A 27,042-nucleotide genomic window follows, 5' to 3' on the forward strand; every position below is an offset into this window, starting at 1 on the left:
ATATATATGAATACCCGTTGGGAAAATTGAGAAGCCATTGTCTTGATTAACAGATTTTCTTGGCCATTGAAATAGACTTTTCCCCTTCAGTTATTTACAAGTATGCACTCAACAATAGAGAACCAAAAAAAAAGTCACCGTTACGAGTGCTGTCAGTTTGATAAAAGTTCCCAATAAATTCAAGGTTTACCAGCTAGCATATCTCCAAAAAAAAAAATATATATATATAACCCTCACACTCTCAATGAGGTTTTCTCTTTTTGTTTTGGAAATTGTTTAACATGCCAGGCACAAACAAAAGAATTTATAACATTGTTATTGTTCGACCGACTGAATCCGAGCTATTTGTTGTTGTTGTTGCTGAAGCCAAAACTGAATTTAAATTTTCGGCAAGTGATGAGCTAATTTTATGCACAACAAAAAATTTGTTTGTGCCTAGATCGTAGGGTTTCATGGCTTCCATTAAATAAATTGTTATCTCTGTCGATCACAACAAATAATTAAATGCCAAATGCTTAGGCAAAATGTTTAAGCCAACGTTTCGCGCATGTAAATGTAAAATTTTGCCTGGAAGCTTAAACATTTATGATCCAAAAAAAAAAAGAATGTATATTTATATAGTTATCGGAATGTATATTGATTTATGCAAATCTGCCAAGCGCTGCGGGGTTATTGCACGCCTAATCAGACAACTTTCCTAGAGTGTGCCTGTGTGTGTGTCTGGCACACACAACAAACTTCTTCAGACTCTATGGGGAGGCTGTTTATAAATAACATTCTATAAATTTAAATATCGCCTCCTGCCTCAGCTGTCGACACATGTGTGCGCCGCATGTTTCCCAGTTTGCCCTCAATCCTCGTACCTTGTGCGCCTGCGCAACATGGCTGCTTGTTTATATTTGGCTACCCTGTAAACAGGATGCTCTACTAAATGTACACTCTATCCCTATCCCTCTCTCTCTCTCTCTCTCTCTCTTTCTCTTTGTCGACCCCCTCTCTCTATGTGCACAGTTGCGTTTTTACTTTCATGTTTTATGGCCAGAACTTCGTCGCGCTGTTATTACTGTTTGGACACTAAAAATAGTCCAAGCATATTTGCAGCTGTGAGGAATTTGAGTACCCTGTATTGTGCAACAACTAGAGCATATAGAGTTTTTGGTAAGCTAAGCAAATGAAGAACACAGTTGGGTTACATTCGCGTTGCTTTAGAGGATAGTTGAGGTGCAGAATAGAGTTGTATATAAATATGGAATGCAAAGGGGGAAAATATTAATAAATGAACATTTCTCGATAAGAAAATACATATTTTTAGGAAGATTTAAGTCCAAATTTGGGCTGCATAAGTAATAAAAGCCGAATGTCGTTTAAGGTTTACTAGTTCCTTATATTATATCCTATACTCAAAGCAATAATATGAGCTGTACAAATATTGCAAGGAATTCCCTGAGAAGTCAGCCATTCAGACCACTGAAAAACGCTGGTTCGAATCCCCTAGACTAGTCTATGCATGTACTATTATCTTACCCAAGGGCCTCGCTAATCTGGCCAGTGCCATATATTTTGCAAGTTAAGGATGATAGTTTATTGCGCTGTCCTATAAAGCTAGATTAATGTAACTAAATAATAATAATTATTATCTTTACAATAGATAGTTTATAGCTGGAAATTCTCGTAAAAATGGCGAATTTGAACCCGGCAATTCTTGGAATATAAACGAACTTTAGGTTTCTCAGGATTCAACTTCGAATAGTTTCCACATTGCGCCCACAACTAAATGCAGGGTATCTGCCAGTCTTATTGTCTGTACTCTACAATTAACTTCCAACTCTCAAACTTTTAGTCTGGAATGTTTAAACGCAATGTGCCATGCACTTTGTTTTAATGATTTTTCCGGCTAAAGCCTAAAGTTATGCCTCAGTTTGTGCCACGTAGGCTGTCTGCTCTGATTACTTAGCCTACGCACACACGCATATATATATATACCCTACAAATATTAGTGTATATAGAGAAGTGTCTGTATGTAAGGCATTTGCCTTGTGGGAGGAGCAGTTATTGGTCGTCGCAGATAACAAAGTTTACGTCGCACCTGTTATCGGCGTATGGTAAAGTTTATTGTCGTGCGCTTTTGTTGTTGCTGTTGCTGTATTTGCTGTTTTTATTGTTTAGTTTTCACCTCTTTTTTAATTGATTTTTCACTCTATATATGCCCTGGAGAAACACACACACACGCACACACACATGAACATTGCAAAGTGCTTTGTTGTTTGCCTGCGAATGTCTTTTAGATGACCTCAGCAACAGCTCGAAGACTGCGGCCCAAGATTGGCTTTATAAATGGGCGAACCCAAGATTTATGACCATTAAGAAATATGCCTTTTTTTTCGACAAACGCTATTCATGATATCATCAAACTGGCGCTATGTTTTCTTACTCCTTATTTTTGTACATTCATTGACAAATGTTTGTCAATTCCTCTGGGCTCTCGGAATTTTGTTAGTTACTGTAGCCCACTTCATGTTAATTGCATAAATAAAGCGCTCTTTTTTTTTTTGCACAAAACGACCATAATCTATAGGCCGACATATGCGCCAGGTATGCCAGGTATATATCGGGCGATAAGATAAGCGATCACTCAGCACAAAACACCAGCCAGGGCTGACAACTTTGTTGTTGTTGTTGTTGTTGTTGTTTTTGTAACATTTTTGCGTTATCTGTTTTAAGCTTTAGTACAACAGCAGAAATGATAACGATAAATGGAATTCACCATACGAAGAAACCGAAAGAAAAACCTCCCAAGAATTCGTTTTTGCCACTTTCGTTTTTTTTTTTTTATTCCGATTTAGCCGCAAACATTTTGAATTGCCCAGTCGCTCAGACTCTCGCTATCTGATAAATACGTAACATTGTATAAAAGTAAAAAGCCGAAAAGCTTTGCTACGCCCAACAAAATTAACTTCTCCAGTGACCAAACGACGCGGACAGCGCGAACAACTGCCGCCCCCAGCAAAATTCCAGCGATACTCTCGAAAATCGAACAAAGTGTGCGCCGCAGTTGAGAATTATTGTTTTGGAAAGAGCTAAATGCTGTGACGAAAGGCTGTAACTGCCAGTCAAAATTTGCAGTGTACCCAGTGTGCGTGAAACCCAGATCAGAAATATATATATATATACCAGGAAAACCCGCCCGAACTATGGAGTATAACAGTATCTTACGCTCGAATTTCTCGCGCAATGAGTACAAACGATATATATCGTTTGAGCGTCAGTCCTTGGGTAGGTTTGAACTTGAACTTTATTGTCAATATGCATTTGGCTTACGACTACAGTCTAGCATCGAATTACACAACACTCTCTAAGCGAAAGACTCGACCCCGGCCAACTTATCTATCCTAAGATAAGCTAACAAATATTTTCCCCCAACATAATGAATTGTGTACAATCGAGAAATACGTGACATATAAATCAATGGTAATGCTCCTCGTATTTCGTAGAGTTGGTTTTTTTTTGTATTGTTTCAAATATTACGTAATCCGTAGAATTGTCAAGTTGATAAAAAGCGGACAAAAATTATATATATGAGAAACCATTTTTGGTATATATTAATTGCTGATAACACGGCCATATTACGGCATAGCCCGGAATGTTAAAGGTTTTACGATTTGTTGTTGTTGTTGTTGTTGCTGTTGCGGGGAAGTTAGTTTGTTGAGTGGCTTTTGTGCCTTAATCTATGGCAGCCGAACGAATAATATCACCAAAATAAACCCATTGACTAATAGCTGCTAGAATTACGACTCTGCCTGTTTCAAAATAGACATTACGTTCCACATGCTTAAGCATAATACGTATCTTTATATTTTGTCATGGAACCTGCATTAGATCATCTAACTAGGCATGAGTTGCTAAGAGAGTGTTACTGAGGTGCTTACATGAGGTGTGCAGAGAACACACCCAAACATTTGTAAGTTCTAGAACCGAAAGAGCCTTAAATTAGTATACATATTATAATTAAGCAAAGCAGCTTAAGCAGATATGTATTTTATGCTCTGTTTGCTTAGTGAGTAAGGGTATATTGGTTGTTGTTGCTGTCCATCTGCATTTTATTACCACCAAATATTTTAAGCTGGAAAAAGTTACTTCTGTCTTCGCCTCTCAAAATCACGCCCACAGCTTTTAAGCTGGAATCACCAATTTGGACAGGCCGTAAACAAAATGAAACAAATACTATGGCCCCGCCCATAACCGCCCACAAACTATTCTATAATCCCACTTTCAAAACCACAATAGCTCCTGGCCTAAAACATGAAATAATTTGTATTACAAACAGCTTTTAAACCAAAAAGTTTACACCCAACACTTTAACTTAACTTATACCATGAATCGGGCCTTAAAGCTAACTAGTGGACCCAAAAAACGAACGAAGATAAGTTAAAATAAACCAGATCCTAACCCTTGCCATATCTAACCATATTTGGTAGATGCCAATTTGGGTCGAAGATCAAATCTAGCCCGTATCTTGAATTAGAAAATATTTACAATTTACAATATTTTCAGTACAAAGGGCAATTGTGTTGATAAACTTAATAGTTCTATTGAAGTTCAAAAAAATAATAATAAATAAAGTTTTGAGTATGAGAAAAAGGCGCAGGCGAACCAGGCAGTTGGTTCGAATTGCGAACCAAAGCAGGGCCTTGCAGCCCTGGTTAAAAAAGGTCAATCAAGCATTTCAGCTGATAATTTTTGTATTTATTCAAAATTTCTTATTTATAAAGTATGACGTTTTTCTTAAAAAGCAATGGCATTCATTGAACCATGCACCTATGCGCACAACTTAACTGTCTGCTGTTAATGTCATTTATTTGTATATATATATTTACCTATATATCCGTGTACATATATACCTGTGTACACACTAGATACATTAGCTAATGCCCATTAATTACTTTGACTTGCGATAAGTGGCAGAAAAAAGAACGAACTGCTCTTATCGAGCCAATGCACTGAGCTGCGCGTACTTATTGGTAAAAGGCCAGAAAAATCAAGTGTGCTCTAGTCGAGAGTGTTCGACTAGGAGATACCACTTAATGAAATGCTAAGGATGTGTATGTGTATATACCCAAGCGCAACGGTTTTGCTTTAGGTAAATAGACGAATATATCACTTAATTTGAATGGGCTCAGTATAAACAAATATCTCGAAAAACGTTGCAGTTACAGCAATACCCTGTTCGCAGTGTGCCAATCGATTAAATCGATCGAAGAGATTCCTCGCGACCTTTAGGCTAATGCCTCTTAGACTGTAAATGCATAGCACTAACTCTCAAACTGTGATTAAGATATATTGAATTTGACAATTTGTGGGGACAACTTCTACTAGAAATGTTCAACAGAAGTCTGCCTGTATTTACCTTAATCTTTCGGAAAAGGTACTCAGAAGTCTACTTGTCAAATTAAGGAACTACAAATATATAGTAATACTTGGCTTAAACGTGACCTGTTGGGCTTGATCACGAAATTAACGGGATATGCTCAAATCTATATTTCAGGTTTCATGTTTCTATGTACTAACCAATGTACCCGCTTTCCATTTTTTGCACAGGGCATAGACACACAGTTTTTTGTGTATCTTTTTTTTTGTTTTTTGAAGCACCCGCTCTACTGATTTCGTGGCTTAAATCAAAACAAATGCTAAATGCCGTGCACTTGTAGGGCTTTGGCTTTTTTTTTAGTGCTCGACCATGTGCTAATCTATGCTTTCCGTTTCTTGTAGCATCACAATATGAGCCCGGTGGCTACGGAACGCAGCAGGCGTCGTCATCCACCCGGGGCTCCACGGTCAACATGACGCAGCGCGATGGCATTATCAAGTTCGAGAACGAGCGCATCAAGACGCTGCAGGAGGAGCGTCTGCACATCCAAAAGAAGACCTTCACAAAATGGATGAATTCGTTTCTGATCAAGGTATGTCATTAAATGATGCACGCTAATAAAAGACACTTTCACAATTGATGCCATTTGTATAAACTTCTAGGCCAAAATGGAGGTCGAAGACCTATTCACAGATCTAGCCGATGGCATCAAGCTGCTCAAGCTGCTCGAGATAATATCGTCGGAGAAACTGGGCAAGCCGAACAGCGGACGGATGCGTGTACATAAAATCGAAAATGTCAACAAGAGTCTGGCATTCTTGCACACCAAGGTACGTAAGAGGGAGAGAGGGAGGGCGAGAGAGAGAGGTGCTTAGCCCAAAGAAAGAGGCCTACGCATTTGTAGAAAGTGCAAGTCTCTTGAGGCAGCTGCGCGTGGACGTTGCGTGCTTTGTTTGCCACATGAGCTGCACAGCGAGAGTTATGAGCCGCAGCTACATACATATATTATATTATATATATATATAAAAGACACTTTAAATGCGCGACTGCATAGGCCAAATATATATACAACTATATGTATAAGTATGTACATACATTTAATTACCTTGTCTGGCAATTTTCTGAAATATTTGCATACTTTCTAATGCACGCGCTGCATATTTGTGTTTTATTAACTCTTTATTATACCCTTGCAGGAGGGTATTATAGTTTTGTCATCAAATGTGTAACGTATTGTAGGAAACATCTCCGAACCCATAAGGTATATATATATTCTAGATCAGCATCAACAGACAGGTTGATATACCCAAGTCCGTCTTTTTCTATGCGAACTAATCTCTCAGTTTAAATGAAACAAAAAATAGCATGAAAGTAGCTTCGTCGATCTTCTGCAGAGTGTAAATAAATAGTCCGGATCGATCAACTATATCATATAGTTGCCTCAGGAACGATTGGTTGAAAACAGGTTCTTGTCGGGAAAACGTTTTTTTTCACCAAGATATCTTAACTAACCTCGACATTTAATAGCTTCACTATGTTCCTCATACATATACCAAATCTTATTAGCATCGACCCAAAATTTCATATATATGTCATAGGAACAACCGGTATTAACTACCTCTATATACGTAGATACTTTCGTCAAACTCAGCTCCTATGATCTTCACCATTCTACATTTTTTCACAAGTGCATTAAATCGTCGGCGTGCCGAATAGATCCTTACTTTCTCGTTTTATATTATTTAGTTAGTTTTATTAAATTTAAGTTATTTTTCCTCTCTTTATTTTGCGCCTTTCGTGTCGACACATTTTCCGCACACTTTCTTTGCTTGAATTTGATTTTAATTGTGTGTGCCGGCAGGCGGGCGGGCGGGTGGTCAGGTGGAATCCATAGATGTAGCCCCCCAGCTGGCTTGTGCACTCTCTCTCTCCCTGTCTCTGTCTCTCTCCCTCTCCCTGCTCACTTCTCTAGCCGCTGCTCACTTTCAGCTTAGCGTGCGACATAGTTTCGCTTGAGGTCTAGCTTCTAGTACGTGTCTTTAAGCCTAATCTAATTAGAAACAATGGCGCTTTTAATGCACATTAAATGCATGTAATTTGTACGAATTGCAGCAACAAAAACGACAACAACAATAATAAAGACATTGTGCACACGTCTGTGTCTTAGCCACTTTGTTTGACACAGTGAAAGTTGTTGATTATATACCCTGTAACAATTAAAATCAGTAAGAAAGGGTATAATGTTGTTGTGTGATCAAGTATTCCCCATTTTGATCAGAATTAATAACTCTTTTACTACACTGCTCCTCTTTTAATGTGAGCTTTCTATGCGATTCTCATGATACTAAACAAGGCAAACGCAAACATAAGTTCTCTCTTTCTCTCTCCCTCTCAATCTCCTTCGCCATCTCTCATTCTTTCTCTCTGTGATATCAGTCTCTCGCTTAAAAACACTCTCTTCGGACACTCTCACATTATATTTCTCCTACATAATACATGTTTGTACACATTAATACAAATACTTGCTTGGACCAATTCAGACCTGTGTACAGGGTAGCTGATAGTCGCGCATGCTCGCTAAGAGCACTGTTGTTTGTTTTGGGGCTTGTCTTTTGGTTTTTGTGACATCGGCATTTATTGCATTTTAATTGGTTTTTCAGCTTGAAGAAGCTCGAAAGTAAAAAGAAATACGTCATTTAACGCACAGCTGAGCGAGCATTTAGTTAAGGATTTTATGCGGCACACACACAAACACACACACACATATACACACTGCCAATGGAGCGTACAATCGGTCAAATAAATTCTTGCAAGCACAATTCCAGCCGCTTAGCCATTAATCAATTTTTTCAAAAGCGGCTAAAAGTTAGACACTCGTTTTTGTTGTATTTAATTTTATGTATGCGATAAAGATCAGTCGTAACTTATGCTTTCTTCGCCTATTTCCATTTATCTGTGCCTACCTGTGCACGCCGTGACCTACTATAGATGCAAATGAACCTGAGCCGGCGGGGTCAAACACCCAGCTGAGCCATTCGCTCCGATAATGCGTGACTTGTGGCCCACAACAAGAAGCAGCAGCAGTAGCTGCAGCTCCATTTTTCCATTTGGTTCACTTGTTTCCAGCTTTGTTTTGCGGCTTGTAACTCGAGACGTGCAGCTTAGCGAACCGGGCAGCCAGACCCTCCCATGCCCTGCCCCCCCCCCCCCCCCCCCCCTTCTATAAGCCCTAACCCGACACCTACTTAACAGCCCGCTGTGATAGAAGACGAACTAATGCAATTGTATTTGATTTCTTTAACAACAACAGGTACGCTTGGAGTCCATTGGTGCTGAGGACATTGTCGATGGCAATCCCAGATTGATCTTGGGTCTCATTTGGACCATCATTTTGCGTTTCCAAATTCAGGAAATCGTCATCGATGTTGTAAGTCGAATGTTTATATAATAACTTACTTCAAATTGTAATAATTATTGCATAAATATTAGATTTGATTGAAGGTTAAAAATATTCTATATATTATAAGACTTACTTGAAAATTGGAGTCTCCAGAAATTAGAATTTTCCTTTAAATAATATTTTTTTTTCGAATTTTCGAAAATTCCATGGACCTAAAAGAATCAATAAATTTTAAAAGATAGATAGAATATTATTAATAATTAAATTTACTCACATTTAGGATGAGGAAAACGAATCCAGTGAGAAACGTTCAGCCAAAGATGCGCTTTTATTGTGGTGTCAGCGTAAGACACATGGTTATCCGGGCGTCAATATACAGGACTTTACATCATCGTGGCGTTCTGGTTTGGGTTTCAATGCGCTCATCCATTCGCATCGGCCCGATCTGTTCGAATATAGCACGATTGTCAATTCAAAGAATTCCAATTTGGATAATTTGAATCATGCATTCGACACGGCCGCCAACGAATTGGGCATACCAAGGTAAATAGAAATAGAAATAAATATGGAAATATATCTAAACTGATTGGCTGTTTCTTTTTTTGCAGTCTGCTCGATGCGGAGGATATTGACTCGGCGCGACCAGACGAGAAATCGATCTTGACCTATGTGGCCTCCTACTATCACACGTTTGCGCGCATGAAGAACGAACAGAAGAGCGGCAAGCGCATTGCCAATGTGAGTAGACACACCCACAAATCTGGGTAGCTGGATTTGGGCTTGGGTTCGGTCTCGGGTTCGGGTGACACTCTCAGGGTCGGGGGCAGCTCTTTGCATGGGTGCTGCAGCGTAACGTGCGAGCCAATCTTGTTAACGCTCTACTTGGCATCGATCGGGCTGGGCCTAGAAAGTTGTCTAACCACTGTTACCCTACATCAATTGTTGTCCATGCCATTTACAGATTGTGGGCCAGCTAATGGATGCCGATCGCAAGAAGATGCACTATGAACGCCTAACCACAAATCTGCTTAGCTGGATAAGACAAAAAACCATCGAGCTGGAGCAGCGGAATTTGCCCAACTCGCTGGAGGGCATACAGCGTGAATTGTTGGCCTTCAAGGAATACCGTACCATTGAAAAACCACCCAAGTGAGTAGCCACGTTTATGAAAATTCTATATAGCAACACTCACCATCCATAACACTGATATCCACAGATACAAGGAGCGCAGCGAAATTGAGGCTTTGTTCTTCACCATAAACACGCTGCTGAAGGCGTTGAATCAGCCGGCCTATAATCCTCAGGAGGGCCAACTGGTCAATGACATCGAGAAGGCCTGGCAGATACTGGAGTATGCCGAGCACAATCGCGAGGTAGCCCTGCGTGAGGAGCTGCTGCGCCAGGAGAAGCTGGAGCAGCTCAATTATAAGTTCGAAAAGAAATCTGTGCTGCGTGAGGGTTACCTCAAGGAAATGATTCAAGTATTGTCCGATCCGCGCTATTTGCGTCAAGTGGATGCCACGCTGAAGAAACATGAGGCCATCTCTGCTGATATTTTGGCGCGCGTGGAACGCTTCAACGATCTGACGGCCATGGCCAATGAGCTGGAGAAGGAGAACTATCATGGCAAGGAGCGTGTGAAGCGCCGCGAACAGGAGGTCATGGACAAGTGGCGCAAGCTGTTGGAGCTGCTGGAGAATCAACGTCTGAACCTCTCACAGATGAGCAATCTAATGAATCTGCTGCGTGAGATCGCCGGCACGACGGAATCGGTGCGTGAGCTGCAGCAGCAGTTCGCCTCCGAGGATGTGGGTCCGCATTTACTGGGCGTCGAGGAGCTGCTGCAGGCCCATTCGCTGCAAGAGCTGCAGGTAAACACATACGGCGAGACGCTCAAGCGCTTCAATCGCCAGGCCCTGCCCTACAAGAGCTCCGAGCACAAGGATGCCGCCCTGCTCGCCCAGCGCCTGGCACAGCTGGAGGACGCCTATACAGAGCTGTTGAAACTGTCCGCGCAGCGTCGCGCACGCCTCGAGGAGGCGCGCAATTTCCATCACTTCATGGAGGACTACGACAACGAGGAGAGCTGGCTGGTGGACAAGCAGCGCATCTGCAAGACGGGCATTACGGCCAAGGATCTGCGTGCGGTGCTCTCGCTGCAGCAGAAACACAAAGCGCTGGAGGATGAAATCAAGTCGCGCAAGCCCAAATCCTCTCAAATGTCGGAGGCGGGCAAGCGTCTCATTGGCGAGCAGCATCCGCGCGCCAGCGAGATCAAGAGTCGCATCGATTCCCTGGCGGAGCATTGGCAGGCGTTGGAATCGCTTGTGGAGCTGCGCCGCCGTCAGCTGGAGGATGCCGCCGAGGCCTATCAATTCTACACGGACGCCAACGAGGCCGAGTCCTGGCTGAACGAGAAAATGGCTCTGGTCAATTCCAGAGACTACGGCAACGACGAGCCCTCGGCGCAGGCGCTGCTGCAGCGTCATCGCGATCTGCAGGGAGAGCTGAATGCCTATTCGGGCGATATACTTAATCTGAATCAGCAGGCGGATAAGCTGATCAAGGCGGGCATTTGCACCCTGGAGCTGACAGCCTCTGAGCCGGAACTGCCCGAGCTCGAGCAGGAGGAGTGGGTGAATGAGACGCGCCTGGTGCCCAAGGAGGTGTGGGAGGATGAGTGGGTGGAGAAGCTGGAGCATAAGAAGGTAACCGAAACCAAAATGCTGCCACATGTGCGCTCCCTCTTCCCCTTCGAGGGTCAGGGCATGAAAATGGACAAAGGCGAGGTCATGCTCCTCAAGTCCAAGACTAACGACGACTGGTGGTGTGTGCGCAAGGACAACGGCCACGAGGGCTTTGTGCCCGCTAACTATGTGCGTGAAATTGAGGCGCGTCCCGTTGCCTGCATTGTGCCCAAGGCGGAGAAGGTCAAGAGCCTGCAGAAGGTTAAGAAGACCATACTGGTGCGCCAGGTGGTCCCAGTGAAGCGCATACGTCCAGTTAGTGTGGCGCCCAAGCCTCTGGTGCAGCGTCGCACCTCCAATCAGAGCATCAACGAGAATGCGGACAGCGTCGAGAAGCGACAGCAGCGCGTCAATGCCACGTACGATGAGCTGCAGGAGATGGCACAGAAGCGGCATGCACTGCTCGAGGATTCGATACATCTGTTTGGCTTCTATCGCGAATGCGATGACTTTGAGAAGTGGATGAAGGAGAAGGAGCGCATGATCAAGACGGACGATGGCGATGGCGTGGACAATGCCAAGCGCAAGTTTGAGAAGTTCATCACCGATCTGTCGGCCGCATCGAAACGTGTCGAGGAGATCGACGGCGCCGTCGACACCTTCCGTCGTCAGGGTCATTCGCAGCTGGACAAGATTATAGCACGTCAGCGCCAGATTCATCAAATCTGGCAGCGCCTCAACAATGCAAAGGCGCAGCGCGAGAAGAGCCTGGAGGGCGCCTCCAGTGTGGAGCTATTCAATCGCACCTGCGACGAGGCCAAGGTCTGGATGAGCGAGAAAATGCTGCAGCTGGACACGGCTGTCATCACGCCCGACCTCAAAACCGTGCAGGCACTCCAGCGTCGTCATCAGAATCTGGAGCGCGAACTGGCGCCCGTCGAGGAGAAGGTCAACCGTGTCACCTATCTCGGTAATTCGGTAAAGAACGCCTATCCCGCCGAGCGTGACAATGTGAATGCCCGCCAGCAGGAGGTGCAGGACATGTGGCAACAGGTGCAGCAGCGTGGCAGCGAGTTGCGTGCCCGCATCGAGAGCGAGGTGGGCCAGCAGATCTTCAACAACAGCGCCAAGACGCTGCTCGCCTGGATCGACTCTGTCAAGGATCAGCTGAACGCCGACGAATCTGCACGCGATGTGGAGACAGCCAACAATCTGCTGAAGAAGCACAACGATCTTGGCGATGACATCAAGGCGCACGACAACGAGTTCGTCGAGGTCATCCAACTGGGCAAACAGCTGTCCGACGGCAAGCCCAACATGGCGGAGACCGTGCAGCTAATAGAACGCCTGAAGGCCGAGCAGGATGCCATACATCGCGGCTGGAGTGAGAAGCAAAAGTGGCTGCTGCAGTGTGTCGAACTGCAAATGTTCAATCGCGAGGCAGACAAAATCGATGCCACCACCAAGAGCCACGAGGCGTTCCTCGAGTACAACAATCTGGGCGTACGTTGGACAACTTTCACTTTGTCGAACCAAGCTTAACTTAAACCTTTATTTAACAGTCCTCGCTGGATGAGGTTGAGGCCATACTGAAGCGTCATCTGGACTTTGAGAAGAGCCTAATGGCACAGGACAAGATACTGAAGGGCTTCTCGGACAATGCGGACAAGCTAATTGCCAACGATCACTACGATGCCAAGTAGTAAGTGGGCAACCATCGAGTCCTAGACAAACTAATCCTTTACATAATTTCTCTTCCAGCATTTCCGAACGTCGCAATCAGGTGCTGGGCAAGCGCAAGGCTGTTAAGGATCGCGCCTTTGAGCGCAAGCGCCTGCTGCAGGCCTCAAAGGACTATCACAAGTTTGCCGCCGAGGCGGATGACCTGAAGGCCTGGCTGCAGGACAAGACCAAAATCGCCGGCGACGAGAGCTATCGCGATCTAACCAATCTGCCACGCAAGCTCCAAAAGCACAAGGCTTTCGAGCGCGAGTTGCGCGCCAACGAGGGTCAGCTGCGCAATGTGAACAAGGATGGACAGGCCCTCATTCAGGCCGAGAATCGTGTGCCCGAGGTGGAGCATCGTGTGGCCGATTTGAGCAAGAAGTGGAAGGATCTTTTAACGCTGTCCGAGGACAAGGGCCGCAAACTGGAGCAGGCTGCCTCGCAGCGTGAGCACAATCGTGCCATCGAGGATGCCAAGAAGAAGGTCGACGAGCTGGATGCGGCGCTTAAGAGCAAGGATGTCGGCAACGATTTGCGCAGCTGCAAGGATCTGATCAATAAGCAGCAAATGCTCGAATCGGAGATCACCATTTGGGATCAGAAGGTGGCCGAGCTGGTTTCCACCGGCGATGACATGGCCCACGAGGGTCACTTCAATGCCAAGAACATCGAGGACGAGACCAAGGAGCTGCAGCAGCGCTTCAAGGATCTGCGTGATCCCACACAGGCGCGTCGCGACAAGCTAGAGGAGAGTCTCAATTTCCATAAGTTTGTTTTCGAACTCGATGCCGAATTCCAATGGATCAACGATCATCTGCCCGCGGCCAAGTCCAATGAGCTGGGCCAGAATCTGCACCAGGCCCAGTCGCTGTACAAGAAGCACAAGAAATTGGAGGCCGAGATCAAGGGTCATCAGCCCATGATCAGCAAGGCGCTGCAGGCGGGACAGGCGCTCGTCGCGCAACAGCATCCCGAGCGCCAGAATGTGGAGGCTCTGTGCGGGCAGCTGGAACAGGCCTGGCAGGATCTGGAACTGCACTGCGGCGAACGGGCACGCAAACTGGAAATGTCACTGAAGGCACAGCAATATCTGTTCGACGCCGGCGAGATTGAGTCCTGGTTGGGTGAACGCAACAATGTCCTGCGCTCCACCGAATACGGTAGAGATCGCGACTCTGCGGCCAAGTTGCTGACCAAACACAAGACCATCGAGCTGGAGTTGGACACATATTCGAGCATTGTCACTGAAATGGGACATACCTGCGCCGCCATGGTGGCCGCCCAGCATCCCGATAGCAAGGTGCTCGCCGCCAAGCAGCAGCTCATCGAAAAGATGTTGAAGTCGCTGCACAAGCTGGCCTCACAGCGACAGATGCGCCTCATGGAGAGCCTGTCGAAGCACGAATATTTCCTGGAATCGGACGAGGTGGAGCAATGGATCCGGGAGCAAGAGCAAACAGCTTCGTCGGAGGATTACGGTCAGGACTTTGAGCATTTGCAGCTGCTGCAGAATAAATTCGATGATGTCAAGCATCGCGTTGAGGTGGGCGCTGATCGTGTGGATCAGTGCGAGCTCCTGGCCAAGAAGCTCATCGACTCGGAGAGCTCCTACGCCAACGAGGTGGAGAAGAGACAGGAACAACTAAGGTAAGTTCAAATCAATTGTCATATGGGATATTCTATTAATAATCCGTACTCTCTTGTCCTCCTCCAGAACGTCTTGGGAGAACCTCTTGAAGCTGCTCAAGCAACGCGAACAGAAGCTGCATGCCGCTGGCGAAATCCATCGTTTCCATCGCGATGTGGCCGAAGCGCTGTTCCGCATCCAGGACAAGAATGCCGCACTCTCCTCGGAGCTGGGCAAGGATTTGAACTCGGCGTTGGCTTTGCTGCGCAAACACGAGGGCTTCGAGAACGATCTAGTGGCGCTGGAGGCGCAACTGCAAATGCTCGTTGAGGATTCAGTGCGTCTGCAGGCCAAATATCCATCGAATGCCGCGGCAATTGCGCAGCAGCAGGACAAGGTGGTTGCCGCCTGGAATGATCTGAAGGAACGCTCAACGGCACGTGGTGATCGCTTGGCCGCCAGCTCCGATTTGCAAACGTTCCTCACGGATGTGCGTGACATTGTCTCGTGGTCGTCAAATCTGCGCGCCGCTCTCCAAGCCGAGGAGCATGTCAGTGATGCAGCAGGCGCCACAGCCCTGAAGATCCAGCACGATGCCATCTATGGCGAGATTGAGGCACGTGAGGACAAGTTCCGTTATCTGAACGAGCTGAGCGATTCGATGGTGCAGACGGGACACTATGCGGCCGCTGATGTGGAAGAGAAGTGTGCGGCGATGTTGGACGAGCGCCAAAAGCTGCACGCTGCCTGGAACAAGAAGAAGATCATGCTGGAGCAGAAAATCGATTTGTTCTGCTTCCTGCGCGATGCCAAGCAAATCGATAATCTGTCCAGCACACAGCAGGCGGCGCTCAGTAGCTCCGATTTCGGCCAGACGGTGGAGGATGTCCAGAACCAGATCAAGAAGCACGACGAATTCGAGCGCGTCATCCAGACGCAAGAGGAGAAGGTAGCACTGCTGCAGGAGCACGGCCGCAAGCTGATCGAGCAGCGGCATTACGATAGCGCCAATATACAGACGATACTGCAGGGTGTCCTGGCGCGTCGTCAGAAAGTCAAGGACCTGTGTGCGGTTCGCCGTTACAAGCTGGAGGATGCCCTCCTCTATGCCAAGTTTGTGCGCGACTGCGCCGAGGCCGAGTCCTGGATCAGTGAGAAGCAAAAGAAACTGGAAGCGGATGCGGCCAGCTATGCGGAGGTCACCAATCTCGATGAGAAGATCAAGAAATTGCAAAAGCATCAGGCCTTCCAGGCCGAGGTGAGCGCCAATCAGGGTCGCATCAAGGAGATTCAGGACACGGGCGTTATACTGCTCAGTAAGCAGCACGAATCCTCGCCAGAAATCAAGCAGGCCATTGAGCGAGTGCTGGCCGCCTGGCAGGGTCTGCTCGCCGAGCTGGATCAGCGCGGACGCGGCCTTGAGGAGGCCCAGGACATCCTGGAGTTCAATAATCAGCTGGACAAGATCGAGGCCTGGATACGCGACAAGGAAATGATGGTCCAAGCCAGCGACACCGGACGCGATCTGGAGCACTGCAGCGCCCTCATGCGCAAGCTGGACGACGTCGACTCGGACATGCGTGTGGACGATCAGCGGGTCAAGCACATTAACCAGCTGGCCGACAAGCTGATCAACCAGGCGCAGCTGCCAGAGGATACGCAGAGCGTGGACAAGCGCAGACGCGACTTCAATCACAACTGGCGCCAGCTCCAGGGTGCACTGAATGCCTATCGTGCACTCCTCGGTGGCGCCCACGAGATACATGTCTTCAATCGCGACGTGGACGACACAGCCGAGCGCATTGCCGAAAAGGCGCTGGCCATGAGCTCGGCAGACACGGGCCGGGATCTGGCCGCTGTCGAAGCGCTGATCCGTCGGGAAGAGGCGCTTGAGCGCGACATGTCCGCTGTGAAGCAAAAGATCGACGAGCATGAGACCGCCGCTGAATTCCTGATACGCAAATATCCGGAGCGTGGCGCTCAGGTGATCGAGCGCAAGCTCCAGGAACTGCACAAGTCCTGGGGCAATCTGCAGAGTCTGTCCGTGAAGCGGCATACCGTTCTGAACGAGGCGTATCTGGTGCACAAGTTCGTCTCGGATGTCAGGGAGCTGGAGTTGTGGGTCAACGACATGGTCAAGAAAATGAACGCCACCCAGTCGCCGTCCACCATTAACGATTGCGAGACACAGCTGGAGCTGCATCAGGAACGTAAGGTGGAAATCGAGGGACGGGATCAGGCGTTTGTCGCGCTGAAACAGCACGGCGAACAGCTGAGCGGCCAGGCCAAGCAGCCGGAGAGCGTCAAGAAGTATCTGCACGCCCTGGAGGAGCTGCATCAGACACTGCATGAGGCGTGGAGCGAGCGTGCACGCGACCTCACCGAGGCGCATCAGCTGCAGCTGTTCAAGGCACAGGTCGAACAGGTCGAAATCTGGCTGGCCAACAAGGAGGCGTTCCTCAACAACGATGACCTGGGCGATTCGTACACGGCCGTAGAACGGCTGCTCAAGAAGCACGACGCCTTCGAGAAGCTGCTCGACGCCGATCATGTGGATGCGCTGCAAAAGTTCGCCAACAGCATACTGGAGGGTGATCCCAAGGATGCGGATTTGATCGCCGAAAAACTGGCTTATGTGCTGCGCCGTAAGCAGAAGCTGCTGGAGCTGACCGCCGAGCGCAAGCAGCGTCTGCTGCAATCCCTGCAGCTGCAGGAATTCCTGCGCAGCCTCTACGAGATCGATCGCTGGCTGGTGCAGAAGCTCCAAGTCGCTCTGGACGAGAACTATCGCGAGCCAAGCAATTTGCAGAGCAAAATTCAGAAGCATACGGCCTTTGATGCCGAGCTCTTGAGCAATTCGCCGCGCGTCCAAGCCGTCATCAGCGAGGGTGAGCGTCTCATCAGGGGCGAGCACTTTGCCAAGGACGAGATTGCGCAACAGGTGCAGCTGCTCGAGGGCGACTGGGCCAAGCTGAAGGCGGCCTCCAATGCTAAGAAGGAGAAGCTGCAGCAGGCGCACGAGGCGCTGGCCTTCAATCGCAGCGTCGACGAGTTCAACAACTGGATGGACGACGTGGAGATGCAGCTCTCCAGCGAGGACTATGGCAAGGATTTGGCCACTGTTAGCAATCTGCTGAAGAAGCACGAACGTCTCGAGGCGGATGTGGCGCATCACAATGAACTGGCCGATCTGCTCAAGCAAAAGGACGAGCACTTTTTCCAGGTGGATCACTTCCTGAAACACGACATACACGAACGCGCCATGGCCACCATCAAGCGTTACAATACGCTGCACGAGCCGATTGCCATACGACGCGAGAACCTTGAGGATTCGCTCAGCCTGCAGCAGTTCCTACGCGACGCCGAGGACGAGCTGCAGTGGCTGGCCGAGAAACAGCTTATCGCCGGCTCCCAGGATCTGGGCAGCAGTCTGCTGGCGGTGCAGGGTCTGCAGAAGAAACACAACGCCCTAGAGGCGGAGCTGACTTCGCAGGAGCCGCTAATCCAGGCGCTGCTGCAGCGTGGCCAGCAAATGATACGCGACAATCACTTTGCCAGCGAACAGCTGCAATACAAATCGGAGTTGCTCCAGAAGCAGCTCGTCCAGCTGCGTGACCTGGCGGCCATTCGGCGACTGCGTCTGCTGGACGCCGTCGAGAGTCAACTGTTCTATGTGGAGGCCAATGAGGCGGATGCCTGGATGCGCGAGAAGCGACCCATTTTGGCCAGCAGCGATTATGGACGCGACGAAATCTCCGTGCAGACGCATCAGAAGAAGCTAGAGGTGCTGCAGCGCGAGCTGGTCTCCTTCAAGCCTTCCATTGACAAGGTCAACAAGCTGGCCACGGGCCTCATCGAACGCAATCACTTTGATAGCGCCAACATTCAGGAGAAGAACGGTGCCGTCTCGCAGCAATATGCGGAGCTGCTGCGTTTGGCCAAGGATCGGGAGCTGCGTCTCTCGGAGTGCAAGAAGCTCTTCGAGTATCTGCGCGAAACGGAGGAGCTGCACGAATGGGTAGGCGATCAAATGACTGTCACCGCCAGCGAGGATTACGGCGAGGATGTCGAGCATGTGGAGCAATTGATGCTGGCCTTCGAGTCCTTTGTGTCCAATCTAAACGCCAATGAAGCGCGTGTCGAGGCTTGTCTGGAGCGCGGCGATCGCTTGATACAGGAGAACAATCCCTATCGCAATTCCATCAAGGCCAAGCGTGACGAGACCAAACAGTTGTGGGACGAGCTCAAGGATTTGGTGAATGCTCGGCAGGATGCGCTCGCCGGCGCCAAGCAGGTGCATGTCTACGATCGCGTTGCCGACGAGACCATCTCGCTGATCAACGAAAAGGATGCCTCGCTCATCTCGGAGGATTATGGCCAGGATTTGGAGAGCATACAGGCGCTGGGACGCAAGCATCAAGTGTTCGAGGGCGAGCTGGTGGCCATCAAGGAGCAGGTTGATTCGGTTCTGGCCGAAGCCGTCAAACTGGGCGAAATCTATCCCGATGCCCGGGAACACATCGAGGTGAAGCGCGACGAGACCGTCGAAGCCTGGACGGATCTCAAGGAGAAGACAAATGCGCGCAAGGGCAAGCTGAACCAGGCGGAACAGCTGCAATCCTACTTCGATGAATACCGCGATCTGGTCGCCTGGATCAACGAGATGCTGGCCAAGATTACGGCGCCCGAGCTGGCCAACAGTGTGGCCGGCGCGGAGCTGTTGCTCGCCAGCATCAAGGATCATCATGCCGAGATACGCGCCCGCGACGAAACCTTTGCCAACTTCACAGCCAACGGCCAGAAGCTGATCAAGGAGAAGCACTTCCTGGCACACGAAGTGGAGGATAAGATCAAGGTGCTGCAATCCCGTCACGAGCTGCTCGAGCATACGCTGCAGCAGCGCAAGGAAATCTATGAGCTGAATCTGGACACGCAGCTGTTCCTCAAGGACGCCGAAATACTGGAGCAATGGATCAGCAGTCGCGAGCCGCAGCTGAAGGACACCAAGCTGGGTGACTCCATACCCCAGGTGGAGGATCTGCTGCGCCGGCACGAGGACTTCGAGAAGACAGTGGCCGCCCAGGAGGAGAAATTCCAGGCCATCAAGCGCATTACGCTGCTCGAGCAGCGTTTCCGCAAGCAGCTGGAGCACGAGAAGCTGGCCAAGCTGAAGGAGAAGGAGCGCCTCGAGAAGGAACGCCTCGAACAGCTCAAGCAAAAGGAGCTGCAGCGCCTCAACGACGAGCGCCGTCGCGCCGAGAAACAGCAGGAACATCGTAATAACGCCGCCGCCCAGGAGAAGACGCCCATCTTCTCCGCGCCCATGGTGACCATTAGTGGCAGCAACACCGGCGGCAGCAGTGCACCTGGCAGCGCCGCCCAATCGCCGGCCATTTCACAGGTACAGCTGCGTCCACCCTTCCAGGATCAGCTGCAGGACGAGCAGCTCAGCCTGCAGAAGAGCAGCTCGAGCGGCATGTTCGGCGATCGGCTGCGTCGCGGCTCCGCTGATGCCAATGTGAAGCGCGCCGAGAGCATGAAGGTGCAGCCAAAGCAACCGAAACGGACGCCATCCTTCACGACGCGCCGTCGTGCTCAGTCCTTCCGCAAGAACCAGAAGGGCGAGGGCTTCGATTTGCCGCCCGTGGAGATTCAGGGCATGCTGGAACGCAAGCACGGCCTGCAGTCGGGCGGCAAAAAGGCGCCCGTGCGCTCCTGGAAGCAATTCCACACCGTGCTCTGCGGCCAATTGGTTTGTTTCTTCAAGGACGAAAACGATTTCCTGCAACAGAAGACGGCAACAGCGCCCGTCAATATTCTCGGAGCCAAGTGCGAACGCGCCGACGACTACACGAAAAAGAAATATGTCTTCCGGCTAAAATTGCCCGACGGCTCTGAGTTCCTCTTCGAGGCACCATCGCTGGATATCATGAACGATTGGGTACGCAAGATATCCTTCCACGCTAGTCTGCCGCCAAATCTACAGCTGCTGAGCTACGACGAGTCCATGAAGGTAAGTGGTCTTTAATGGGAGGTATCCAACTGGCGATACCCTGTACTCAGCTCCATTTTTCCCTCTGCAATAGACTACGAAGAATTCATAGCGAAATATGTTTTGTGTTTGTTTTGTTTTTCTTATAAAGTATTCAAAAGCCACAGCAAATCGACATTTATCGATTTTAGTGGAATAAATGTCGACAAATATCGATCAAAATGTGAAGCAATTACTTTAGCTTTTATCTCTGAGATTAACTGTCTGTTATATAACCTTATTTCCCATACCCCTTACCCTTATTCAAACATTCCATTTAAATCTAACCAATATCTGTCTCCCTTTTGCAGCAACAATCGAGCAGCTCGCCGGACATTAAGGTTACCAGCAACGTGGAATCGCCCGTCAGTTCACGCAATTCCTCGCCAGACTCGCAGCGACGCACCAGCAGTGGGCATACCTTGGACACGGCCACGCCCCAAATGGCCTTCCTGCAGCGACAAATGCAACAGCAGCAACTGCAACAACAACAGCAGCAGCAACAACAATCCCAGCCCAGTTCACCCACAGCCGGATTCGATCAGAAGCCGCCGATACCACCACGTGGAGCGCCGCCCGTGGCCAGCAGCCGCCAGAGCCAGGAGAATCTGGTGATGCGCAATCGCCAAAGTTCCAGCAATGGTGAGTAAAAAAAAATAATTTAAAAATGTTTCGAATTGTTTACATATCTGCCACGCACAGATCTGACCGATGGCCGCCTGCAACAATCCGCCACGCTTCCCGCCCAGAATGGAAATAGCAAAGATGACAGTGCCGTGATGATGCGCAACAGCGAGTCCAGACAGTCGGGTGAGTAGCTTCGGGTTGGCGTCCCAGTGTAGCTAACGCCTTGAGCTATTTGTGTCTGTTCCCACACACACACGCACATATATACACAAAAACTCACACACACATACTTTTTGTCATCCATTGTAAAACGAAAAAATCGTGTCCCCCGTCCAAATTCGACTCGTAAATATTAGATAATCCGCCGCCATTGCCCACAACAATGCCGCCTCTGGGCAGCAGCGCCCATCAGCATCAGCATCAGCATCAGCATAGCCATCAGATGCCGCATGCGGCGCAGGTGCAACAGCGCATAAATGCATTCAATGCAGCAGCCAATCAACAGCAGCAGCAGCCCGACTACTACAACAACAACATTGTGCGGCAGCAGCAACAGCATCTGGCAACGCCGCAGAGAGTGCCCTCGCTGGGCAGCGGACGCATCGACTCGACGCGCAAGTTCATTGAGATGGAGGCGCATGCGCCGGGCAACAGCTACAGCAACAACAGCAACAATAACGGGCACAGCTCCGGCAGCAGCAGCAGCAGCACAACGAAGCGCACCGTTAGCTACTCGAGCAGCGGTGCGAGCAGCAATGGCAACGGTAATGTTATGCAAAAGAATAGCACAGCAACAACTACGACAACAACGACAACGATACAACAACAACAGCATGCGACAAGCAGTCGCACGGTTTGGCATCTAACGAGCTCACCAACATCATCAACAAAATCATCATCGGGCTCCGTTGACCATAACAACGCCATCAGTAATCCAAGCTACATGGGTCTACATTTAAATAACAATAACAACGATGGAATCGGTACACAAACAGTTATCCTAACATATATAAGGCTTGCATTTGGTTTACCTCTTCTTTAGTACTTTGCGGCATGTAGTCAGTTGCTGGAGCTTAGCTATTGGTTGTTGGTTCTTCAGCTGTCTCTCTGTTTCTCTCTCTCTCTTACTATTTTTAACTCTCTTTTTTGTTTCTCTTTGATTTGCATGCCAAAAAATATATATACATTTAAACTGTGCGAAGGTTCAACTGTAAAGCCGGTGAAAATAACGCGTCGTTCCTATCTGCGCACGAGTTTGCAAAGTATACTTAAGTTTTTCTCACTCTCTCTCTCTCTTAATGCGTTTACTCTAGGCTAAGAGTACTCTTTATGCACACTCACACTCTTTTATGTTAACATCATACGCTCTCTATTATGTTATCTTGCATGCGCTTTCTTCATCAGACGCCGCACTGCTCTGCTCACACATACTCACTCTCCCGATCTCTCTCTCTCTTTCTCTATGTTTTCCGCACAGGTTGGGGCAACACTCGCTTTGAGAGCAATCGACCCGTCTCGCTGCAGCCCGACTCGATCAGCTTTACGCGTGCATCGGCCGAAAGCTCCAGCGAGAGCGAAGCTCAGTCCATTTCCTCCGTTTCGGGTGTGAAGGGCAGCAAGAGCAAAGAGGAGCGTCGCAGCGGCATGTTCCGCATCTTTGGCCGGAAGGGCGGTGACAAGGAAAAGGAGAAGGAGAAGGAAAAGGACAAACGCCGATCGAGTCAAGCGCCGCCACAGTGAAGCAAATATATACAAAATTCCAGCTAAGCTTAAACAAAATTTCTTCGGACAATTGCATTGGAATATTGACCGCGTTGGCGGTGCCAATTGTTTTTGTATTTTTTATATACATATATAAATGATAAATATTTAATTCTTAACCCACAACATTGCCAACTGTGCAAACAAAATTCGAAACAAAACAAAAAAAAAAAAAACAAAACAATAAAAATAAACTATATATATATATATGAAAATGTGTCTTGCAACGTTGAAACAAGTATAAACAATTATTATATTAAACAGTCAATGTTCTAATTGCATTATAAAAATGTAACTGTAAGTTTGTTCGTTGTATGCTTATGCTTAAATTTAATTTTTTCGTAAAACAAAACAAAAAGAAAACAGAACCAATAAAAATGATTATATTATATGTGAAAATTCAACTTTCGTTTGATTTTCTCGTTGAACATTGAACAACAGATGGCGCCAGCGGTCGGCTTTAATTTTCGAGGCATTTTGTATGCGTTTTATTGTTGGCAAGTAAAACTGCGCTTAAGCCTAGGATTTAAGGATATAATATGCATATGGATAAGATCAATATTGTATGGAAAGGGCCCTTCCACCGGTTTTGGGAATTCTTCGTGTCTCCTAATTACAATAAAAACAAGCGAGTAGTCGACTATACAAATCCGAGTCAAGTCCGTGTCGTTCCGTTTAGATCCTGGTTTAACCATAGAGTTGACCATGCGTCGACGTGGTCTGATATTGCACCAGATTTCCGTGCGTCTGCAGCTGCGGCTGCTGGTAGTAGGCGGCCTGATGGTACAGAGCTGGTGAGGCGGGCTCATTCACCTGGATCTGATGGTAGTTGGTGATGGGCTCGTGCTCGACCACCTCGCGCACCGTCTGGAACGGATGATTGACCACAATGCGGCGCTTGTGGAAGGTCTCGCTGGTCGCAGCGGCATCGGTGGGCGCGGCTGTGGCCGAGATGACGCGCTCGTTGGGCTGCAGGTGACGATTGAGATGGCCGGCGGCGCCGTTGAGCGACACGTCCACATCCAGCTGGGGCTGGGCAGGCGTGGGTGTAGCCTGTGTGGTGGGCACAACGGCGGCGGGCGCCTCAACCAGACGCTGGAACTGTTGCTGAGGCTGACGCAAGCGGGCGGATTTCTCCCGCTGCACCTCCGCCTGCTCCTCACGCGTTTGATCGCAGTCGGGCTTCAGGGGCGTAATCGTCGCCGTGGCCACAATGGACTGATCCCGATCATCGTGATGCGGTATTTGCAAATGAATTTGTGCCTTGGCTGCTTCCTTTGACTGCTGCTGCTTGGGCGCCTCCATCAAACGACCAGATTCCTGTTCCGGATCGTAACGCATGCGCGAATATGGAGCACTATATTCCAGCTCCTCGGCCAGCGGACTACGCTGGCGGGCTGCTTGCGGATAGTAGCTGCGTGGAGCAGCAGTTCGCACCGCAGACTTGGCATAAACCACCGTGGGACCCGAGTGGCTGCGCAAATAGGGCTTCAGCTCGGCCACATGGGCGGGCAGCTCCTGACCCTGGCTGGAAACCGGCAGCTCCGTGATGCGACGCTCCTTGGGCGGCGGCTGGCGACTGCGGCCCAGATAAATGTTGTGCTGCGATGGCGGCAAATGAATCTTGTGCTCGTGCTTGATTATCTGCGGGCGCGGCGCCTCCTCGAGACGTGCTGGTTGCGTCTCGACATTGCCTGCATTGGCATTGGGCAGAAACTCGCCGCTGAAGTAATCCTCATTGTTGGCACTCTGGTACGGCTGGCGATTGTAGCTATTGGTGCGCTGATAGCTGCGCTGAGGCGGATAGCTGGCCTCGCTGCGGACGTAGTCGTAGTCCGGCTGCTCGGGCTCCGGGCGTGTGAGCATCTTGGGTGTCAGATGCTTCTTGTTGATCTGGAACTGGTTGCCGTTGCCATCGGTGGCAATCACACTGGAGCTGGAGCTGGAGCTGGGATTGGAGCTGGAGCTAGAGCTGAAGCTGGGCTGGCGTTTGCCATCGGTGGCATCGCTGCCTTGTGGCTGCTGCTGCAGCTGCGCCTCCACATACTCATCCTTGGGCGCCTGATCGTAGGCGGGCATGGTGGTCACACTGGAGCCAATGGTGGTCACCTGTGCCTGCTCCTTGGCTGGCGCCGGCGACCTGTACTCGTTGCCATTGTTGTAGCTGTGCGCCTGCACCTGTCCATTGTGATTGTCGTAGGCGGAGGCCACGGCGGGGTGGGGATGACCCAGTGGCAGCAGTGTCTCACCCTTGGGTATCTTGGCCACAGGATGATCCAGCTCCACGACCAATGTGCCCGCCGGCTTGATAACGACGCGCTCTTCGATGTCATAGAACTCCTTCTGTATGGCCGGATGACGCACCTCGTATTTCTTAGCCTTCAGCGCCGGCTGCACAATCTGTATGGTCTTTGTGACGAGTGGGCGTGGCGGTGCCGCATAGCCACGCTGTGGAGGCAAGTAGCCCGCCTGCTCGGCGTAGTCATCGTAGCTGGCGTCCACAGCTGGCGGATACTGATCCTGGTAGTCATCCTGCACATCCTCATAGCCGCTGTAGCCGCTCTGGTCGTAGCTGGGGCGATTGTAGCTGTTTCCGGCTTCATATGCGGGCTCGTAGGATGAGTCAAAACCCTGCTTGGCATCGTTGGGCATTGATGCGGGCGCTGGAGCAGAAGCCGAGCTGGAACTGGAGCTGGCGCCGGAGCTGGAGCTGGCTGCGGGCGCAATGACTGCAGCTTGCACAGGCGCCGGCTGCGGCGACTCATAGATGGGTTTGCTGTCCTGTGCCTGCTCCACATTGGCGCTCTGGCCCTGCGATGCAACCGGGGCGGCTACCTGGCGCTCAAACATGCGCAGCTGCTGCGACTTTGCGCCGCCAATGGACACAGCGTCGTCGTCGGCAGCGAAGGAACTGGAGCTGGAGCTGGAGCTGCTGCTGCTGGACTGGGTGTAGCGCTGGGGCGACGGACTGGAGGATTCGTAGACCTGGCGGGCGGGGCAACGAAATATGTTAGGGAAGAAGCCAACTGCTGGAATGATCAAGCTAATCTTCACTAGAACTCACGGTCTCCACGGAGGGTCCATGACTGTGATACGATTGAATGTAACGCTCGAATTCCTGATTCTGGCGCAGCTGTTGGTTGCGCTGACGGAACTGACCGCTGTGCGGGGGCTGCTGATGCATCGAGGGGCGACGTGCGTGCATGCGTCGACGTGCCATGCGACCATTGGCAGGAGCGGGAGCAGCTTGTGCCGGCTGTAAGCCCAATCCCTGGCGCGGCGTCAGCTGCGATTGTTGCTGGGATTGCTGCATCTGTTGCTGCTGCTGGGATTGCATCGACTGTTGCTGCTGTGCCTGCATCTGCATCTGCTGCTGCTGCGGTCGCTCCTGCAGCCGCTGAAAACGTTGCTCCTGCTGCTCGTCCTCCTCCGGCCGATAGGGACCTGCCTTTAGTTCCACTGGCGCATGTCCATCAATGAAGCTAACATCCGCCGGATTTGTGGCCGGCTGTTGGGCTATAGAAATGTTGACATGTGTGGCCGCATGGCTGGCGCCCACCAGCGCCAGCAGCAGCATCAACAGCGCACGGCACATCATAATCCTCTCGAGCTCTCACTAGGCAGTCCGCTTTAAATTGTGCTGGGAAACGTGCAGCCGTCGAACTCGTCTCGTTGTGTGACCAACAGCAGCGCATGCGCCGCATATTTATACGCAAAGGGGAAGCGATCACGATCACAATCACAATCACGATCAGCTTGAGCATAAGCGTATGAGTGTCAATGTCAGCTGGGGCACTTGACACCGGCCAAACACCCTGT

At 49.4% G+C, this 27,042-nt stretch overlaps 2 protein-coding genes across 4 annotated transcripts in view; one reads left to right on the forward strand and one right to left on the reverse strand.

Moving 5' to 3' along the window:
• The window catches only part of LOC115771175 (spectrin beta chain, non-erythrocytic 2), a 41,910-nt gene extending 18,511 nt beyond the window's left edge, over positions 1-23,399 (forward strand). Inside the window, exons 1-15 of one of the 3 annotated variants that reach the window (XM_030716758.1) lie at positions 3,042-3,273; positions 5,767-5,957; positions 6,028-6,195; positions 8,676-8,792; positions 9,046-9,308; positions 9,374-9,503; positions 9,727-9,914; positions 9,982-12,955; positions 13,015-13,154; positions 13,214-14,824; positions 14,892-20,817; positions 21,147-21,477; positions 21,538-21,645; positions 21,819-22,226; positions 22,940-23,399. In XM_030716758.1, coding sequence (XP_030572618.1) covers positions 3,192-3,273; positions 5,767-5,957; positions 6,028-6,195; positions 8,676-8,792; positions 9,046-9,308; positions 9,374-9,503; positions 9,727-9,914; positions 9,982-12,955; positions 13,015-13,154; positions 13,214-14,824; positions 14,892-20,817; positions 21,147-21,477; positions 21,538-21,645; positions 21,819-22,226; positions 22,940-23,202 — 12,900 coding nt within the window. In that variant the 5' untranslated portion in view covers positions 3,042-3,191 and the 3' untranslated portion in view covers positions 23,203-23,399. Of the gene's footprint in view, positions 1-3,041; positions 3,274-5,766; positions 5,958-6,027; positions 6,196-8,675; positions 8,793-9,045; positions 9,309-9,373; positions 9,504-9,726; positions 9,915-9,981; positions 12,956-13,014; positions 13,155-13,213; positions 14,825-14,891; positions 20,818-21,146; positions 21,478-21,537; positions 21,646-21,818; positions 22,227-22,939 lie in introns of those variants that run through there. The other 2 variants (XM_030716759.1, XM_030716760.1) reach the window with 2 other exon arrangements.
• Positions 23,400-23,855: 456 nt separating this feature from the next.
• Positions 23,856-26,818, reverse strand: LOC115771028 (ras-interacting protein RIP3). The gene is made up of 2 exons (XM_030716562.1): positions 26,288-26,818; positions 23,856-26,208 (listed from the first exon to the last, which is right to left on the reverse strand). Exons 1-2 carry the CDS (start codon positions 26,816-26,818, stop codon positions 23,911-23,913), a joined length of 2,829 nt encoding a protein of 942 aa, XP_030572422.1. The 3' UTR covers positions 23,856-23,910.
• Positions 26,819-27,042: the final 224 nt, after the last annotated feature.

This window comes from Drosophila novamexicana, unplaced genomic scaffold (assembly GCF_003285875.2).
Source record: "Drosophila novamexicana strain 15010-1031.04,08,12 unplaced genomic scaffold, DnovRS2.1 tig00000024-arrow-pilon, whole genome shotgun sequence".
NCBI classification, from domain to species: Eukaryota; Metazoa; Arthropoda; class Insecta; order Diptera; family Drosophilidae; genus Drosophila; species Drosophila novamexicana.

What these genes read in the sequence shown, in the direction of transcription:
- LOC115771028 (XM_030716562.1), bottom strand. Translation starts at nt 26,818, where the DNA reads ATGTGCCGTGCGCTGTTGATGCTGCTGCTGGCGCTGGTGGGCGCCAGC. An exon ending in ATGGACCCTCCGTGGAGACC is followed by an intron (nt 26,209 to 26,287) that starts GTGAGTTCTAGT and finishes CCCGCCCGCCAG; the next exon opens with GTCTACGAATCCTCCAGTCC.